Here is a 14,507-nt window from a genome sequence, read left to right as displayed (position 1 = left end):
CTAGCTTCATGGCTTTGCAGTTAGTTGTTTTTAACCTGTGTGCATCTTGGTAAACAATTCTCTAAGCCGTTTTAAATTAGCCACTGTTCTTTCCATCTTTCTCTGTATCATTCTAATGTTAGATTTTTGCAGCGTCAATCAAAATGCACATTTTGCTTACATTTTATTTTGCAATGCCACTTATGTATCCATTAAAAAGAACAGGGCCAAGACCCGTACCCTTTTGCCTTACATTACTCTCCTCCTTTTCCTCACAACTGTCCCCTCTCTCTCTACAGTGTCTGCTGACTACAGCTTACCAAATTTGTCAAGAACTTCAGTTCAAAGACTCTTTGATGTGAAGACTTTAGATGAAAACTAACTGAATTTTAGCCACCATTCTGCATTGATCAACAAGTCTACTCGCTGAATAAAAAGCCTTTATTATATTTATCTTACTACCAATCTGTATCCTGTAATATTATTACTTAAGACAGCCAATTCTACTGATGTGGTTAATATTAAATCTAGTAAATTATATCAGAAACTGTGAATCATTAGTCTCTCAATTGTAACTTAATATCACTGCCTCTTGAAGCTTGTATTTTTCTTGTAAGAAAGTGGTTGAATCATTTTTTTCTTTAACGCTTTGTTACAAACAATAATTATGAAACTCTGTCATTTTCATTACATTGATATTTTAATTACTACCATCAGTAGAATTTTTGGGTTAAGGTGCGTCCCATATTTTCTTGTCCATGGGTCATCCAAACTTCTATCCTTTTGTTGTATGTCAAAATATCTAGGGCAGAAGTGTTGACATATAATTATATCTACTAAATACCACTTACCACTATATCATCTATATAAACATGCACCTCAAAGTATAGATTTATCATCTACTAACCTGGTAGCCTAGTGCAAGTCAAGATTGTGGAGTGAAATTATGTGCTCATTGATGTTCAGATGCTTGTCGCGCATCAATCTTGTACTCAGGAGTATCTAAGATGGGGGCAGCTAAATTTAAGAGGAGGTGGGGTGTTAGTAGAAGGGTTTTGGTTTGGGGTAGTGATGATGGGGCTAAAAGAGAGAGGAGGTTTATTCAGGAGCAACAGAAGCTCAGATACCAGGACTAAGGGGAATGATTTAAACCCTTAAGGTATATGTAAGATGCTGTCCAACAAGAAGCGATACAGGCAGCCTACAGGGAAAACATCAACCTCAGTTGTGTATTCAGTGAAACTTGTGAAACTGTTGTCATGTAAACAGCTTCTATTCAGTATTAAATTCTTCTCATATAAAGTGCTCTAAAATCCAATAGAGTCACGTTCACAATATATAAAATGCCAAAAATAAATAAATAAAAAACAAGAACCACAGGGGCAACCCATAGAAACAGAGATAATCAGCAAATGTGTGGGGAAACCCTGGAGTTATATATAGAAGTGGTGTAGTCAGTCAAGAAACATGCCAAGTGTGGTCTTCCCATGAGCACTGCAGGGTAACCAGTGGGAAACACAGCTAACTGAGTGGTACTACTAGTCGACTCAAGAGTGATAGTGGACAACCTACAGAAACTCAGCTAACCCATTAGTGCGGCAGATGTACGAGGTACATGAAAGAAGGGGGTGAGCAAACCCAGAATAAATGGATTACACTTTTAGGATATATGCTAGGTGGGGCTCTCTCAGGAGCAATAAAAGGCACAAGGGGTACACAACTAGCCCAGATGTGCATCCCACTACACACAACCATGCGGGTGACAAAATAGTTGGAAGGATACTGCCCTACTGGAGTAGGCCTGAGCAGGCCTACCATTTATCACCCAAACATCCTCATTGCTATATAAACGTACAACACTTAAATGTCGAACCCAAAGACCTTTGCTGTGTCAGGTGTAAATAATGAGGTATCCTCTTGCCCACCTTAGCTTTCCATCCACAGATTTTACTTTCATTGTTAATAGTGATGATAGTTCACAGTGAGGAAACATATTCACTTCAACAGCAAGCTATGTCACAGCAAAGAAGCCTTATTCTTCTTCTGTGTAAATTTGGTATTTTTTTAAATACTATTCCAGCTGTTTTAAACTGCGAACCTTGCAAGAAATAGCTTTTATATGTTAGGCACCAAGGGCTAGATGTACTAACATTAGTGTCTGTGATTACCAAATAGCGAATTTGGTCACAAATAGCCCTACCTCGTGAATGTTAACAAGTTAGGTCTAAGTTTGCAACCCACTGAGAATCGCAGAAATCACAGGGATGGTGGCCTGCTAGGGGCCAACAGACCACCATGTCTGTGATTGCTTTTAAATCAGACTGTTTTTTTTTAAATGCTGCCTTTTTCTTTAAAGGAAAACTGGATGTGTTTTAAAAAAATGAATAATTTCCTGCTCTTAAAAAATATTTTTTCAACCATTCCTAAAGGGGGAGGGGTCCCCTGGGAAACCCTTCCCTTCGCAAATGTATTTCCACCAACTTTGAGTTTGTGGTAAAATGTGAATGTTTTGCGACCGCGTTTCGGTCACAAATCATTTGTACATACCAATGCATTAGGAATGGATACCCTAAACATGCTCATTCCTAATACGCCGGCAAACCCAAACTGAGATATGGTAAAAGACTACCGATTCACAATTTGGTCATTTGTAAATGCAGAAATAACTTAGTACTTTTACCCCAAGTGCCTTATTTAGACTACGACAATCTGTATTCTGTTCCGACAGGGCAGCAAGGGGATGTACTATGATGTCCTGGCAAACTTCAGAGCCGTTGGTTTAGAGTTTCAGCTAATGGAGCCAGCAGAGGCTCTGTGAGTACACACATGATGATTTGCCTAACTTTAAATACAACTGGGAGTTTGGTTGACCGGGTACTCTGCCATGTTCATTCAGAGTACTATCTATGCCAAATTCCTAATAAGACCTAGGTCTGATAGCTACTTCCCCCAACACTCCCTAAACACTCACTCTAGTTACTCACATCCTCCTACTACTCCCTACCCTGCTTGACTCTTCCTCGCCCTTAACCTACAGTCTTTGTCGATGTCCAGGGAAGTATAAACGTAACCACATTTGAAAGTCTTATCTCCTCTATTGTAAACTTATTAAAGAGTCTGATAACCACACCAGTTTTTGATTGCATCCAAAAGGGTACCCTAAAACGATTTTTCTTTATCTGAAGCCATGAAAAAGAAGCAGCAGAAAGAAATCAAAATCACAAAACTATGGTGGTCCATTCAAAGCGGTCTTACAACGAAGAACACCAATAAGTTCTGTTTTATTGTAGCAAAATGACTAGGCAAAGATCACACAAAGAAACTAAACACATTAGTTGAAAGGTTTTGGCAAGCCCTCTTAGAGATGTCATATGCTGTAACCAGTGTACATTCCCTACCCTTGAAGTAATTAACCTATTGACTAACAACATTGTATGGGAAGATATAACGACAGAAGAAATTTATAAAGTAATTGTGGAACTGAAAAACCCAAGAGCTGTAGGTACAGACAAATTCTTTACCAATATATTACAATCCTGTCCTAATTCTTGGGGGAACTATCTCAAAACAATTGCTTGACTTTTGTATAACTTAATTCCACATTCCTGGACGGGTAGTAAAATGATTCCATTATATGAAAAAGTCGATTGTAATGAACCTAAGAGTTATTGCCCAAAAGGTGTGTTGGATGTCATCAGGAAAATCTACGCAAAATGTCTTTCATCAATATTATCCACCTGAGCATATCTGAATAAACCTCTTCCAATTGAACAATATGGTTTCCAAGAGGGATGCTGCATTGTGGATAGTATTTCATCCCTAATGATGATTGCTGATAAATATGTGAAAATAAGAAAGTCTAAATTGTATGTGGCATTTGTTGATTTTAGTACTGCCTGAGATAAGTTGGTTGATCCATGTGTAGCAAAAATATACAAAGTGGATGTAGGAAACTGGCCTTTTATGTGTTAGATCAATACTGTGTAAAGGGTCCAGGGGTTTCCCAATGAGTAGACAGGGCTTGCTATGCAATTCCAAACTGTTCTATTTGGAGTTAGTGTGCTCGAGCAGCTTTAGGTTTAACACAGAGGAGTGCAAGACATTCACAAATACACACAATAGTCAATAAATGAGACGCATGACTCAAAGAGGAGATCCACATCAATTTATAAAAATAGCAAGTATCTTTACTTATGTTTAGGCATCAGAGAAAAATCATTTGAGAATGTACCTTTTATAAATAGGAGTTCTTTTCACTTTAAGAAGTGGACACAGTGCAATTTCTAAGTTCTGCAATGTTATCCTATGGGAGGAAAAACAAGTTCTGCAAACAAGTACAGTACAGTGACTCACAAGCCCAATCTCCAGGAGTTGAGTAGTGGCCAAATCCAAGGTAGCACCAGCAGTATACCACCAGCAGCGCGGGAACGGCCGGATGCAGGGTGGAAAACAACATTGGGTGCATAATGAGTTTAAATGGAGATCGGTCACTATGAAAAGAGGTTGCAGGCTCTGGCCAGGAGGCTAGTCAGGCTGAACAAACAGTGGAGCTCAGGCCTCACAATGCTTGGGCACAGGTAGGTACCTTTGGTCCTCCTCTCCACGGCTCAGGGGTGAGGGGTCCAGAGGTGTCTTTTGGTGTTGGGTTTTCCTTACCGGAGCAGTTGCGGTAGATGGGGGCTGCGAGCAGAGGCTGAAGGAGTCATGAGCAAGTCTAGGAGGGATGAAACCACAATGTACTCAGACTCTGGAGGGCTGGGAAACCCTTCAACTCGGGTTGGAGATGGCGGGTGCAGTGGTGACTTCAGGTGTCGGATTTTGGTGGTTTCGAAGGCTTCAAAGTCCCTTCATTGGAGTTTGCTGGACAACGGGTCCCCTGTTAATGGGAGGTCTTGAGTCTTTTTCAAAGGCAGGCAGTCCTCTAGGTTTCTGGGGTCATAGGTGCAGGATGAGTCAACTTTGGTGCAGACAGGCCGGCGGGGTTGGTACCAGGTCAACTCCTTCTTTTTCTCCTCTTCTGCTTTCGCAGCTCTTCAGTGTCCTTGGACTTCCTCGGTCATCAGGATCTGCTTCTCTGGTGCCAGAGGCTTCCCTAAATACTGAATTTAGGGATGTTAGAGGTGTGTTGGAAAGTAGCCAATGGGCTACTGACCCTTGGGTCACTTCACCCATATATGACCACGTCCTGCGTGAAGTGGGCATAACCCTGTCCCAGAATTCCTAGGTATGCTACAACAAAGATGGCTACCTCTGAAATTTCGTGTCCACCTCACAGTAGCCCACCTTAGGAGTGGTACAAGCCTTAAGGTTGCATGCCTACCTGACTAGTCAATTTTCCCACCAAGTGCCAAGTGGGCTCTGGCCAGGAGGGTTGGATTCCTCTCTTGTGAGGGGAGCCAGATTCGTATTTCAAAGGAGACAGCCCTTTGAGGCATGCCACCTTAGGAAGGCTAATCAGCAGGTCATTCTGTGGGAGGGGGGTTATTACACCCTCTTCCCGAACAGGCTTTTGTTCGGGGTCTCCAGAGAGCAGAAGGCTCTCACCCTAGGGGGCCAGGCCAGCAGAAACCAGTCAGCAAGCACACCAGAGGCTGGTATGTTTTCAAGGGGCACCTCTAGGGTGCCCTCTGGGTGCATGTATTGACAAATTCATCACAGGAATCAGTGTGGGTTTATCAATGCAAGATGTTTGATACCAAACATCCCTATCTTCAATGAAGCCATCATGTAGCTGGGGAACTCGTATTGACCAGTGTCCAGCACATGCATTCAAAATAGATTCACTGGCCACTTACCATGTCTGAGAATTGACAAAGACATAGCAGGGGCATATCTGCTCCTGCAGATATGCCCTCACATGTAGTGTAATGAACCCTGCTGTATATTGCATGCAGTATAAGGGGACATGGCTCATTTTTTGTCTGCACCAAGACACGCAGCCTGTTGTGTTTGGTGAGTGGTCCTTTAGGGTGGCACAATTCGTGCTGCAGCCCTGTGGACCCTATTTAGCATCTCAGGCCCTAGGTACCAGGGGTACCATTTTCTAGGGACTTACTGAGGGTGTTAAAGGATTTGCCAACTGTGCAGTTTTGAGGAAAAGAACACTGGCACTGGGGACCTAGTTGGCAGGGCAAGCATGCACTTCAGTCAAAGTTGCATCAAATACCAGGCAAAAAGTGTGTGTCTGTGGGGCGGGGGGTACTGCAACAAAACTACACTTCCCTACACTAGGGTATTCCTAGCTTTTTTACTATGTCCACTGGTTAATTTGTATTCAGAAAATGGTAAAAGATTTTATTAGCATTTGAGTCAGAATACACTTCTAAAATGACTGTTCTTAATAGCCTGAAACAAGGATGTATTTTGTGTCCCCTGTTATTTTCATTTTACCTAGCCAACGCCCCCAAAAAAAGATTACACAGGTGGATGTACATTCTCAGAAGTTAGTTACTAACATAATTTTGCTACTAATGTATGCCAGTGATTTATTTCTGACGTCCTTTATCACTATCGCCTCCAAAGGCAGTTAGATGCATTAGCTTCCCTCCCAAAATATCATATTTTAACTGTAAACAAGGGTAAGATAATGGTGGCTTCATGTTTCAATGTTTGAAATTATTGGTATTATAAGGGCTCTAAATTTGAAATTGTAAAAGTCTACAAATATTAAGGGATGAATATATCAAAATAATTAACCAGGGTGAATCAGGTGAATGGCCAAATTTCCAAAGCAATAGCAATAGGGTTTGGCCTCTAGAAGTTCTTTAGAACAATTGATAGTAGAGACATTTTTTCCCTCCTACAGGTTTATGTAATCAAACTTCCCTCTGTAGCTTTTTTTGCGGCAGAATCTCATTTGATCAGTGCCCTGAAAAGGTATGCTTATAATTAATCTAAATTATAAAAACGTTATCTAGGTAGTGGGGGACTCTAGCTTAACTGAAATTATTCACTTACAAAAGCCTTTAATGAGTAATTTGGTCAGATTTTAAGTTATGCCTATCAACTGTTCTCCATCCTAGAAAAGTACCTTAAAACATAAATATGTTAAGTTTTTACATACAATTCAAATAAAACTTCCACTTTTACAAAATCATTTCTGTATTGGACAGAGAAATTAAGGCCCTGATTTCAACCTTGGCGGTCGGTGACCGGCAGGGGAAATGTGACGGTAGTACCGCCAACAGGCTGGCAGTACTACATTGCATATTTTGTCCGTGGCGAAAGCGCCACGGTCATACCGCCGGGGCCGGCGGAATACCTCCATGGTGGTCCCGGCGGTCTTAATGCGCCGGTGCAGCACTACCAGCAGCGCTGCCCTGGGGATTTTGACTCCCCTTACTGCCAGCCTTTCCATGGCAGTGAACACCGCTGTGGAAAGGCTGGCGGTAAGGGGACTCGGTGCCCATGGGGGCCCATGCACTTGACATGGGCAGTGCAGGGGCCCCCAGGCACAGCCCCATTGCGCAATCCACTGCCCGAACTACGGGCAGTGGATTGAGCTACAGGTGCTGCTGCACCCGCCGCACAGCCATATTGCCGCTGGCTCCATAGGGAGCCGGCTGCAATGTTACGGCCCAGTGGTGATTTCCAAATGCGGCTGGCGGGTTCCTGGCCGCATAGGCGGCCGAATGAGTCCCTAAATCTCTTGAGAGATAAGAAATTTGCACACAATTTGATCACATCTTTCACTTTTAACTGAAGTAAATTGATTACATTAAAAAATCAAATGATTTAGATCATTGTAGGTAGATTGCAAGACTGCAAATTAATTGTATAGTCCCTAGATGTGGAATAATGCATTTTTACTTAAGAGCAGAGCTATTGGGGTCATTTTGACCTTGGCGGTCCTGCACCGCCATGCCGGAGGTGCCGGTCAGATCGCCGACAGTGTGGCGGTGCAGGACAGCCACATTTTTACCATGGTAATGAACTGGCTGTATTGCAGCCAGTTCACCACCTGTACAGCCAGGGTGGTAGTACCACCTGGCCGAAGGTAGACCACCTTCGACCTGGAGGTCCACCTAACACCGCTCACTGTATTTTGTGCATCTTTACCGACAGGGATTTCATGGCGGCAGCACCGCCACAGAATCCCTGGCGGTAATGATACTGGCGACAGGAATGCTCATTCCTGTTGCAACTACAGGACTCCCCAACCCCCTCTCCATGTAGGACCCACCCCGACCCCATATGAAGTTCCCTACCCCCCCAAACCATGACACCTCCCACCCCGATCCACCTTCCAACACCCCCACCCTGATCCCCATTCCAACACCCCCATCCCCTGCATACATGCATTCACTCACGCACACATACACTTGCATACACACGCACACAAAGACACACAACACTCCCACCCCTCTCCATTCACACAAACACACACCCCCATTCAGGCACACAACACTCACCACCCCCTCTCTCTCCCTCGCCCTACCCTGTCGGTCGATCACCTTACCTGGTGGTCACAGTAGTCATCCGGGAGCGAACGGGGTCCATGGCGCTTGCTCAGCCACCAGCGCTCCACCAACATAACACCGCCACACCTACTACTAAGTTGTAATAGGCGTGGTGGTGTTGTGCTGACGTGGTGGTGCCAGCGGAGCCACCTCCAATGCACCGCCAGTATGGCTGCTGGCGGCTCTCCCCCCAAATTATGGCAGAGAGCCACCAGCAGTCATAATATGCGGTCGGATGACCGCCATCACTGGCGGTCTTGTGGCTGGCGGGACTTTGGCTGTCTACATTGTAGACCGCCGAAGTCATAAAGAGGGCCTATGTCTGTGAGTTCGGAGAATTCTTATGGAATTAAAATTTGATTTGCTACCTTTAGGAGTTAATACATGAGTACAAAATGGAGTCGCAAATGTCCCAAGTTGTCAATTTTGTAACGCCTTGGTGCAAGATGCATCTTATATACTGTTTTTTGTCCAATAAAGGGGCATGATCAAAATAAATCAATCAATATATCAGTCTGTTAGTGGCAAAACAGGCATGTGAAAGTTTGAGCAAGCATTAATGCTTCTGATGAATCATCCATCTGTAAATATTTGCAGATTGTGAAGAATTTTTAGTCTTTTTTAAACCCATAAATTAAGAAAATATATATGTTTTTAATTTTATTGAAATTGTTCATGCGAGGCAAATTTACTGTTTTTAAAATTATGATGTAATAAGTCTGCTGTGTGGATATTTGATGACATTTTGTGTATTGCTACAATAGTGTTTCATAATCGATTTAAATAAATCAATAATTAAATACAGTGTTTTGTTCAAGCAGTAGCATCCAGCTTCAGCCACCATAGGATGCTGTTTCTTTTCAAGATCCCTGCAGTTGTCCTGCTTACTTGAAGATTACCGTTCATGACTTTGTGCTTAAAGTTCAGATGTTTTGGCGTGTCTCTCATTTGTGTTTGCACTTTGTGCCCTTTTAGCTCAGTCTATTGCACGTTCTTGTTTTTTGGCTCTATGCATTAATTTGCTTTGCTCTCTTGCATCCATAACAGTGTAAAACATTTAAATTCAACTTCTGGATGAATTCAAAATGTGTGTCGTTCATTTGTTTCTTTTTTTTTCAGTGTGTTACCTCTCAACGCACTCTTCTTTCTTATATCGATTATATCGATTTGAGTTAGGAAATTAATTTAAATCCTGCCCTGTGAATAGTGGTATGAATGGGGAGACTTGGTATCTTGGGCTATGGCTGATACAGCTGTCTCCTATTGTACTGGGAGAGGTGTGGTCTGGATGAAACTATCAATCGAACCAAGCACAGACATGGCACCAAAATAGAAGTGGCCCCGCTTAGTGAATTAGATAGTTTAAATAGGCCCATATTTGATCATTTGGACAGTTTTGAACCTGTAAAGACATGCTATGTGGGTATTTTTCAAGGTATGGAAGACTGCCTGTTTTTAAGCTTGCTGCATGCATTTTTGTCTCACTATCAGAGAAATCAACTGTAAAAAGTGGCTCAGTAGACTATAAAACATGCAGTGCATCAAGAGAAATAACAGGCACTAGTGACCTGAAATAAAATAGATTAGTAGCCACCTCCTACTTTTACCTCATCACAGTCCTCACCTATGAGCACTTTGTGTTCAGCGGACAGATTTCACCCAATGAAGCAATAATAAGGCCTTTCTCCACCCAGTGTAGCCTCGCAGGAAGTTCCTGTCATGTGACAAATAAAAGTGGGTGGAGCCAGTAATGCGTCCTGTAATTCCAAGTTAAATAAGGGTAACAAAGCAATTTTTTTCTCCTGTCCTCCAAAGGGAGGGAGGGAGGCACTGAGGACAGTGGCATGGAAGTACTATAATTGGGATTTATGAAGATTACCAGTAAGTAACCGAGTCATTGAAAGCAGTTTTGTGGTTAAGCTCAGTATGCCCCTCTGAAACTAGGCAACCTGGGCTTAGGCCAAGGGTGCATGAAGCTAAGTCCTGATTGAATGCATTGCGTCGTCCGCATGGCTGGGGGGCGCTGGCCCAGGCATCAGACTGCAGAGATGAGAGGGAGCTTGTGGCTAGGTAGAGGAGATGATTACAGAAAGGGGGAGGAACCATGGCCGTGATTTAGGGGCCACCTGGGGTCGCAGCTGCAACCCCTGGCTTGCCCCTTGTGACCCTTGGCACTGCCTTTGCGACACCTGGGCTCGAACGTGGCAACATCAGCGCCAAGACCACAGAAGTATCTCGCATTTCCAGCACCTGACTCCAAACTCGTTTTCTACTCCTCTTTATGACACTGATAGTGAATAATTCTGTTCCAGATCCTGCTGCTCCACGTTCTACTACACTAATAGTGAATAATAGGATATCAGTCACTATTAATGTAGTAAAACGTAGAACAGCAGGATCTGGAACAGACCTTCCCTGGCATTTAGGTTAAGAAAAATAAAAGGGCTTTAAATGTATGTTGTGCGAGTGCATATGGGTGAAAGAATTTGTCTGAGAGTGTATGTAAATATGAGAGCATGTATGTTTGTATGTGGGATCATGTGTACGTCAGTGAGTAAATAGAAGTGAGTAAAACTAAGTGAGAGAATGTGAAAGAGTGATTCAGGATAAGAATGAGTGCAAGAGACAGAGACAAAGAAAAATGCCAGCGCTTGCATACAGGAGACAACTCTTGGCACTGTTGACAACTGTGGCAAATTGCTGATGCTGGTACACTGGAGGAAATTCTTGGCATATGGGAGGACAACGTGGCATATGTCAGAAGGCCATCCATGACAAAATGTGGTCCTCAGCATACTAACATAACTTTTTACATAAGGGCCTCCCATAGAACATGGACAGCAGTATTAGCAAATTTCTGTGACAGTCATGACTTGGATAATAGAAGGTATGGGTATCTAATACTACAATTATGTTTACTTTAAAGGTTGTGGAACTGCTTTGCGAAAGACCCCCTTGACATCTTCCTGATGATGGAGCACTGCTGCTCAAAAATTAATTTAAATATTACCAAACATCATAAAATCTGACCCATTACACAAAATGGAAATAAATTGAGAATTGACCATTGAAAGAATTCATCCTTATGTTTATTTGATTTTTGGTTACAAATATGATACTTTTGGATTCGTATTTTCGAATTGACAGTAGGATACATTGTCAATGACACGGAGCATTCGAGGCCAGTAGTCATTAACATAGTTACATCTGGAAGCAGCATCCTATTAAGATATATCATATGCCATAGTTAGGTCTGACCCTCATTCTCTGAAAAAACACATTCTCCCATGCTCATTTGCGCTGCCTCTTGTATGCTCTAAAACCTAGAAATGATTTGCCTCCTAAAATGTTAGGTTTTTGGATCAATTTACTGAAATTACACCATTTTTGGTGGGTGGACCGTAAGACCATTTTTGGCCATCTTGTCTTTTCGCATTTTGTCTAGTGGTGATTAACAGGAATTTCATATTTCTTTTTTCTCAGTATGAGCGGGAGCAGCAGCAGCTGGCTTCTCAGGGGACGTCGGCCGTAGTGCCTGAGTTTATTCAAGTCAAAGAAGGCCTGAAGAAAGTCCAGCTTCCCGGGGACGGAGAGCATCACCAGACCTGAAGCCTGTACGGAAATATCGCTAGCGTTCAAAGCCCACAGGGCATCTCACGGAGGGGGACTTCTTACAGGAAAGAGGAGGCAAACAGCGTGCCTTAGTGGACTGGCAAGGGGAAATCTTGCATATCTGACATCTGTATCCGGAGCTATGGGAAGACAAAACTACGATGCTTTTGGAATGAATTAAACGACCTATGTATGTCAAGCAAGTGGAGCTCCAAAGTACCTCAGACACCTCTAAACTGGAGGGGCTAGCAGCAATCCTGTAGACTTAAGAGGGCTTAAGGTGCACCGTGGACAAAGAGCCCTCCCCTGAAGCAGTTACAAATGCACTGGATTACTGTGGTCGTCAGTGCAGAACTGTCTGTTCGGCAGACCCAGGGAGATGACTCCATCATGTTGTGAACTCTGAGCCAAGAATAGACTTACCCTACCCTCAGTAGTGTCAAGCAGGCGTATGAGGCTCTCGCTTTCAACAATGTGCTCATGTTAGTGCAGTGAGGTGCTCTGCTGTGTCTCATCTCTGCGGCAAACTCAGATTGATGAGAACAAAATTTATAAATGAAGCAGAGATATTCGTTTTCCGAAGCTGAAGGCGGCGTTGTGTGTCCCGTCCTAAGCAAGACCTCGAAGCAGTGGTAAACTGGGTCAGCAGAGGGCGCACTCCTCCTTCTCTTGAAAGCTGAGACAAAACCTGCAGAACCAAGAGGAACCAGTTATTAGAGACGCCTACAGACTAAACGTGTTTTGGATAAATATGACAAACTCTCCAGAAAGACAAGTTATAGGCAGAAGCACTCTCACAGACACAAGAAAGTAAAACATATAATAAATATATGAAGGACGTGAAGCGTCAACACAACAGAATCATCTTTACAATGGGCGGCAGCAATGATAGGAGCATAAGCCCCCTGAGTGAAGTCATGGGCCTAGCGGTCCAGCATGTGGAAGTCTGGCGTGTGTTGAAGTTGAGTTCAGCTTACCCACAATCATTGCTAACAGGAACCAATGGCAGGTGTCGCTTTGTGTATTTTCTGCCACCATGTTGAAGATTTTGTATTTTTTTTCCTGTTTTCAATGAACCCATTCCTACTTTTCGCGAGGAAACACCCATTGTGTTTTAGCGCAAACGTTATTTGTTTATTTACTAAACATATTTATATACTGTGGTCCAAGACACACGGGCAGTCGATTTGTTTACTTGTAACAAAAATTAGGAGACAGAGGGCCCGAATTAGAGTTTTGTGCATGGATTACTCTCTCACAAACATGACAGAGATCTTGTCCACCATGTTACAAGTGCCATAGGATATACTGCAGGTGGGGGACCACGTGGTATGGAGACACATTCTAGGCAGGGCTGCAAAAATTAAGGATAAAAGGTCAATTTTACAGACACATCTGAGAAAGCCATACCCCACTAATTAATGAGTGCATTTATTTACTGTACTTGTATTGTACTGCACTGTTATTTAACCACTGTGTTATGTATGTGATTACCTCGAGACATATTACGTTTAAGTGGCTAATTATGTTGTTGTTAAACAGTAAATTGACCCCCTTGTGCACAATTTTAAGGGCATTACTGCCAGCAGAATCTACCTAGTCTTTTTTGGAGTGAAAGTAACAGTGAAATATCTGGGGGTTTACAATTTTGGAAACATTAAATTAAATGTTATTTTTTTACCTTCTGCTACAAAACCATTTGGCTCACCTCAACATCCATTACATGTCAAACCTAAAAAAAGTAATGAGGGGGAAAAAAATAGTACATTCAACAATTTGAACAATCTCGTGAGTAATCCATGATCATCATGCCTCTGCTTCTCAGTGCTCCATTACCCACATTGTAGCATGTCCCCACCATTGACATAGTTCTGTCACGGTTTCGGCCGGGTCTGATCAGGACTTTGGTTGGGACACCCCTTGAGGTCACCGAATATCCTAAAGAGGTAGTACACTGGGGCAGAGGAGCAGCTAAAGGCATACACGGAAAGGACAGCTATGGATAGGCACAGGAAACAGGAAAGTAAAAGCAGAGCAACCCTTGTGTGAACAAACAGGAAACGGATTACCAGTGGACAAACACGCTGGGGTTGTACACAGAGTAAGGCGCAGAACCTCCCACAGTGACAGGGAATCTCAATGCCTCTGTGCAGTTTGCTCTTACAGATAGTCACCCTGCCAGCCCCATAGAAAGGAGGCAGCAGAAGTGATTCTGTCTCTGGACCCTAGAGCACAAACAAAGATAGTACTTACATACACAGGACACGCTCTTGTGGGTCCAGCTGGAAACACAGTGGCGATTCCTGAGAAAACAGCAATAGCACACTGTCACTGTTAGGCACGAAATACAACGTATAACACTGGACAAGGATGGGGGCTGGAATTGCCTCCTGGAAACCAGGAGTCAACCCCAGTACACAGGAGGACACGTATACACTGGTGAAGACTGATAGAACA

The 14,507-nt window shown here is 43.1% G+C and overlaps 1 protein-coding gene across 1 annotated transcript in view; it reads left to right on the top strand.

Annotated features, from left to right (window-relative positions):
* Positions 1-13,641, top strand: part of LOC138302000 (protein FAM107B-like) — a 106,620-nt gene extending 92,979 nt beyond the window's left edge. Inside the window, exon 5 of the mRNA XM_069242428.1 lies at positions 11,922-13,641. Coding sequence (XP_069098529.1) covers positions 11,922-12,047 — 126 coding nt within the window. The 3' untranslated portion in view covers positions 12,048-13,641. The remainder of the gene's footprint in view (positions 1-11,921) is intronic.
* Positions 13,642-14,507: the final 866 nt, after the last annotated feature.

This window comes from Pleurodeles waltl, chromosome 6 (genome assembly GCF_031143425.1).
Source record: "Pleurodeles waltl isolate 20211129_DDA chromosome 6, aPleWal1.hap1.20221129, whole genome shotgun sequence".
In the NCBI taxonomy this organism is placed as follows: domain Eukaryota; kingdom Metazoa; phylum Chordata; class Amphibia; order Caudata; family Salamandridae; genus Pleurodeles; species Pleurodeles waltl.
Note: the sequence above shows the minus strand (reverse complement) of the source record. Positions and strands in the feature narration are given on the sequence as shown.